This window comes from Trachymyrmex cornetzi, unplaced genomic scaffold, assembly GCF_001594075.2.
Source record: "Trachymyrmex cornetzi isolate Tcor2-1 unplaced genomic scaffold, Tcor1.1 scaffold257, whole genome shotgun sequence".
In the NCBI taxonomy this organism is placed as follows: domain Eukaryota; kingdom Metazoa; phylum Arthropoda; class Insecta; order Hymenoptera; family Formicidae; genus Trachymyrmex; species Trachymyrmex cornetzi.
Window position 1 is genome coordinate 535415 of NW_017297238.1, and position 6441 is coordinate 541855.

Genomic DNA, 6441 nt, shown 5'->3' on the forward strand with positions numbered 1-6441 from the left:
TAAAAAGAATATATAATTTCAACATATAACATATACTATTGTATTTTGTAAATTGAGAAGAACATATATTTTATTGCAACATATAACATTTAATTAACGAGACAAAATGATACGTACCTTTATCTTTCTATTCAAGAGTCTTTTATATTTGCAATGGAATACAACATTTGTTAAGTATTCCCGGACTTGATCTCGGCGCGCTTATTAACATCCACGACGCTGTGGCCATCTCTCTGTGCTCGCGGCAATTTCGTTACCTCCCCGCGCCCCGCAACCTCCTTTTTTTGGATTTCCCCTGATCGGTTCTGCAGCCACAGGGACGCTCGGATCGCGCATGCGCGACAACGCTAACATCAGACATCTTTGCTGTTCCGCCAACAACGCACGTTGTTCCCTCGTGCTTCCTAATTTACATCAATAAAAGTGGTTAAAAACTACACGAGTGACTTTTCCTTGGCGAAGACACCTCCCGAGACACGCCGTCGACTGTACGGCACCGCAGCGGCGAAAGAGAACAAATAAGAAGGGCACATGCCCCTCGGCCACGGTCCCGAGTTGCACATTCCGGGGTTTCCGTGGAAGGCACGAGCCACGAGCGCCACATTGGCTCAACGCTACATTGGCGCATAAACAAATTGGTCCTTCGAGCCGGATACAGCAACAACGTTTTGGTGTCAGTGCCACTGCGGTCGAACATTCGAGGAGGTTAGCTGTAGCGAGTCACAAATCTCGCGACAGCAAGGGACTGATCCAGACATTTCCAGTCTTCTTCGAGGAGCTGTTCCTCGCGACGCACAAGGGGATCCTGCAAACATCTGACGCATTTCCATCACTGGCAAGTAGCTGCGAGCCCAGGACACGGCCACATCAAGCGAGTTCCTGCAACGCTGCCGCTACGCGCCATCAGGACCGGCCATCTTTACGCAGCCGAGGCCACGCTCTTTTCATTTCCGTGCGCGTGCGAATTGCTTGTAAGGTAAGGTCAGCTACTTCAAGGTCAGTGCCGACTGATTATTTTATTGCTTCCCTCGCTCAGTCAATTTCGTCGCTTTCGCCATGGCTAACAATGACGAGGTGGTTGTGTTAAAGCGCCGCCGCGCGATAATCATCGGTTCTTGCACTCGTGTTCGAACGTTCGCAGACTCAATCGAATCGGTCACGCCGCCCATTGCGGCTCAACTTGAAGAACGCCGAGCTAAGTTAGACGGTTATTGGTCAAGTTACGACGAAGTGCAAACGAAGCTGGAATTGTGCGACGAGGCAGAGGCGAATCATCGCGTCACTTTCGAGGAAGCATTTTATTTTACATCCGCTAAATTACGCGAATTACTCTCTAGCGCCAGTCAAATGCGCCCCGCCGCCTCTCCATCGCCGTCACCCTCAATTTCCGGCGTCGTCAATCAGTACAATCATATCAAACTCCCTAGGTTGGACCTTCCGAAATTTTCCGGTAAATACGACGAGTGGTTCCCGTTTTTTGATAGCTTTCAGTCTCTCATACATGCCAACCCGTCGTTAGATAATATTCAAAGGTTGCAATACTTGAAGGCCTCCGTCGTCGGCGACGCGGCAAAAATAATCACCGCGTTGGAAATTTCTGGCACGAATTACGACGTCGCGTGGAACCTGCTGAAAGAGCGTTACGATAATAAACGCGTCATCGTTCAAAGCCACATAAAGGCGATCATGGATCTGCCGTCCATGAGTAAGGAAAACGTCGTCGAGCTTCGTCAAATCGCAGACGGTACTACCCGACACGTTCAAGCCCTCAAGGCTTTAAAGCGCCCCACAGCGCAATGGGACGATTTATTAGTTCAAATTTTGACTAGCAAACTAGACGCGCTCACTTCTCGCGAATGGCAGTTGTCGCTGACGAGCTCGCAGCTGCCTACGCTAAAACAATTCATTGATTTTATCGCTCATCGATGTCAAACTCTCGAGGCCAACGGTAAGCCAGCTGTGCCGGCACAAGCACAGCATAATGCGAGGCGCCAGTCATGTCTCGCGACGGTGAAGGCTAAGTGCGTGTTTTGCAAGGGCGAACACTTCATATATCATTGTCAAAAATTCTTAGCATTGCCGGTTCGGCAAAGAATTTCGGAAATCCGAAAACGTAAACTCTGTACGAATTGCCTGCGATCCACTGATCATGCCTCGAACAAATGCCCATCAGGCAGTTGTAAAATTTGCAATTCCAAGCATAATTCATTGCTTCACCTTACCGCCGCCATTTCAACAAAGTCCGACACTCCAAATCCGCGCGAATCACCCGTGGATGACAAGGGGGAGGGGGCACCTCCGGCGAGTTCTCCTACGGCCCTTGTCACACACAGCGCGAACTCGCCTGTTCACAACTGCGTTATGTTATCCACTGCTGTTGTGTCCGCACACGACAGCAAGGGCGCTCTTAAATCCTGTCGCGTACTTTTGGATAGTGGCTCACAAGCCAATTTCATTTCGCAACGCTTCCTGGACACGCTCGGTCTTAGAACTCGTGCCTCGGAAGTCTCCATTTCGGGAATCAACAAGACAACTACAAGATCATTGCGAGCAGTCGAAGTTCATTTACAGTCGCGCATAAATTCCTTCAATATTTTATTGGATTGCATTGTCACTGATCATGTAACTGATAAGCTTCCGGCCTTTACTATCAAAAGGAGTGCCTTTGAAATTCCACAAAATATCAAGTTGGCTGATCCGCAGTTCAACGTCGCGTCAGAAATCGATCTTTTAATTGGCGCGGAGCAATTTTGGCGCTTGCTCTGCGTAGGGCAAATCAAATCTTCGCCGACTCAACCCATCCTTCAGAAAACGCGTTTCGGGTGGATTCTAGCCGGGCGACTCGATAATTCATCGACTTCCAGACAAGGCGTGCAGTCTTTTCACGCTTCAATTTCTAACGCGCAATTACAACAACAATTATCACAATTTTGGCAAATTGAGGACATAACTCAGACCTCGGACGATCACAGTGTCGAAGAGCACCTTTGTGAGCAACATTTCTTGCAGAATCTGTCCCGAGACCCGCAGGGCAGATTAATCGTGAAGCTTCCGTTCAAGGAGCTCGCCTCTATCACCCTCGGCGATTCAAGAGGAGCCGCCTTAAAACGATTGTACGGTATCGAAAAACGATTCAAACTCAATCCCAATTTAAGAACTCAGTACTCGGAGTTCATGAACGAATACTTGGCCCTAGGCCACATGAAGGCAATTGACGAGCAGTCCGATAATAATTCAGAATCCTTTTATCTCCCGCACCATTGCGTGTTCAAGTCTAATCAGGGTCGCGATAAGATTCGTGTAGTCTTCGACGCGTCGGCCAAAGGCTCAACCGGTACTTCCTTAAACGATGTGCTCATGGTTGGACCAACCGTCCAACAGGACTTATTTTCAATTTTAGTACGATTTCGCACATTTCGCTTCGTTCTCACCGCTGACATCATCAAGATGTACAGGCAAGTGTTGATTTATCCCTCACAAACACATTATCAACGCATTCTTTGGCGGGACGATCCCGCCTCCGACGTCAAGGCTTACGAGCTAGTCACATTAACTTACGGCACGTCGTCGGCGTCGTACCTAGCAACCAGATGCCTCAAATGGCTGGCTGATCATTACGCGGACGAATTTCCCGCCGGTTCCGCGTGTGTGGAGCGAGACTTTTATGTCGACGATATGCTCACTGGCGCCGACACCGTGGAAGAGGCCCTAGCAATTCGCGACCAGACAATCGAAGTGCTACGTGCGGGCGCCTTCGAACTCAGTAAGTGGGCTTCCAATTGTTCGGACTTACTAACGGATGTCGAGAAACAAACCCATGTCCCTGTTACTATTAACAAGGGCACGGAATCGTCCATATTAGGCGTCCATTGGGACCAACTCCAAGACACATTACACTTTTCCTATAAGCCCGACGCCGACCGTTCAACAATCTCCAAACGCGTCATACTTTCCGAAGTATCTAAACTCTTCGATCCTCTCGGGTTCTGGGGACCGGTCATCGTTTCGGCAAAACTGATCCTCCAGGAGCTCTGGCACTTGGGATCTCACTGGGACGAATCAGTTCCGCAAGAGCTTCACATACGTTGGACGAACCTCAAGTCGCGCCTAGTTGATATCAATAAACTCGCCATTCCGCGCCATGTCAAGCTCAATGCGAATTCACAGCCAATGCAAGTCCACGGTTTCTGCGACGCGAGCCAATTGGCTTACGGAGCATGCATTTATATCCGCACGAGGTCTCAAGACGGCACCTACAACACTGAATTATTGTGTTCAAAGTCTCGCGTTGCTCCCCTTAAGGCGATCTCATTGCCGCGTCTCGAGCTTTCAGCAGCCTTGCTATTGGCCAACCTACTGAACAAGGTAAGGGCATCAATCACGATAACTGACTCACAGATCTTCCTGTGGTCAGATTCCACTATAGTCCTGAATTGGATAGCATCGCCATCGAGAAGATGGTCAATTTTTGTCTCCAATAGAGTCGGTCAAATTCAAAACTTGACTGAACCTAGCGACTGGCGTCACGTCAAATCCGTCGACAATCCTGCTGACATTCTGTCGCGCGGCCTCGATCCACAGAAGTTAGTAGAGTCTTCCATGTGGTGGCATGGACCTCCCTTCCTGAGATTAGATGAAGAACATTGGCCCGATTCTGGGTTCGTTCATTCGATTGAGGGCCTTCCCGAACAAAAAAGGTCCGTGACAGCCATCTTGATTGTCGATCACTCAGTTATAAATGAATTGTTAACCAGACATTCAAACCTCAATAAAGCATGTCGCATTCTCGCGTATTGCCTAAGATTTCTTAAGCGCTACCGTCCGAAGGAATATACCACATTCGTGTCTCATCAAGAAATTTCAACCGCGTTACAAATCATGTGTAAGTTAACCCAGAATCAAGCTTTTCCTCAGGAACACAAGGCCTTACGCAAAGGTCATGCCCTTGATACATCAAGTAGCATATTATCATTAGCTCCGTTCATTAGCGAAGACGGATTAATTCGGGTAGGAGGAAGATTGGTCAACTCCGACTTGAGCTTTGATGCATGCCATCCTATCTTATTGCCGCGAGATCATGCCCTAACCCGTCATATCATAGAGCTTGAACACAGGCGCAACGCCCACGCGGGCGCCCAAGCCACCATGGCAGCGGTGAGGCAGCGTTTTTGGCCAATCTCTCTACGCTCAATCACCCGAAAAGTAGTAAGGAATTGCGTGACATGCTTCAAGGCCAAACCCGTTCACTCAGAGGCAATCATGGGGTCATTACCGGCAGGACGTGTAACTGTTTCAAGACCATTCGCGCATTGCGGCATCGACTATGCCGGCCCTTTCACAACCCGCGAATCAAAGCGACGTAACGCTCGCAACCAAAAGGCGTACCTGGCGCTTTTCGTGTGCTTTGCCACGAAAGCCGTGCACTGCGAGCTCGTCAGCGACCTTTCCACGGATTCCTTCTTGGCCACGCTTAAGCGTTTCGCGTCGCGCAGGGGAAGGCCGTCCTGTATATATTCGGATAACGGAACCACGTTCGTCGGGGCACAGAGACAACTTAGGGAGTTCTCTGAATTTTTACGCAACGAAAAAACGCAAGCAGAAATAACCAATTTTCTGCGCGAACAAGAGACCGAGTGGAAATTTATTCCACCCAACGCCCCTCATTTCGGTGGTCTTTGGGAGGCCGCCGTGAAATCGGTAAAGCGTCACCTCCACAGAATAGCTGGAAACTCACCACTAACCTTCGAAGAGTTGCAAACAATTTTTTGTGAAGTAGAAGCAATTTTAAATTCGCGCCCTCTTACTCCGCTAAGCAACGATCCAAATGACTTAACCTATTTAAGCCCTGGTCACTTCTTAATAGGCACGACCTTGAATAGCTTTCCTTATCACGATCTAATCAATGTAAGTGAAAATAGATTAGTACGTTGGCAGCGGGTCGAACAAGCCAGGCAGCATCTCTGGCGCAGATGGAGTCAGGAGTACCTCCATACACTACAAGAACGTTCAAAGTGGAGAGTTAACAAGGGCGAGCAGCTGAAATCCAACCAGATGGTGCTGCTCAAGCAACAAGGCCTTCCGCCCATGCAATGGTTACTGGGCCGAGTTGAGGAAGTCCACCCTGGGCCAGACAACATCGTGCGAACCGCCACTGTCCGCACAGCCAAGGGCGTGTACGTCCGGCCGCTATCCAAGATCGCTATCCTACCAATGGACGCGTAACATAATAATACTTGTTTATATTAGAATAGCATTAGTTCATAAGTTGCGTTTATGTTCCTTTTTCCGTTTCCGTCTTCTTCGTTTGATTCATTCATCGCCCGCTGCGTCACTCAATGCTTGACGGCGCACCGGCTAACCGTTAACAAATCTATTCTATTGTATGCTTTATAGTGTTTTTTCGAAAGCACAACCTTTCAACGGGGGCGGCGTTATGTTAAG

At 48.9% G+C, this 6441-nt stretch overlaps 1 protein-coding gene across 1 annotated transcript; it reads left to right on the forward strand.

The window, feature by feature from the left end:
* The first annotated feature begins 1056 nt into the window (after positions 1-1056).
* Positions 1057-6222, forward strand: LOC108761601 (uncharacterized). Its single transcript, XM_018508211.1, has one exon. The coding sequence runs from the start codon at positions 1057-1059 to the stop codon at positions 6220-6222; it is 5166 nt and encodes a 1721-aa protein (XP_018363713.1).
* Positions 6223-6441: the final 219 nt, after the last annotated feature.

Coding starts and splice junctions, on each gene's coding strand:
- LOC108761601 (XM_018508211.1), top strand. CDS start 1,057: ATGGCTAACAATGACGAGGTGGTTGTGTTAAAGCGCCGCCGCGCGATA.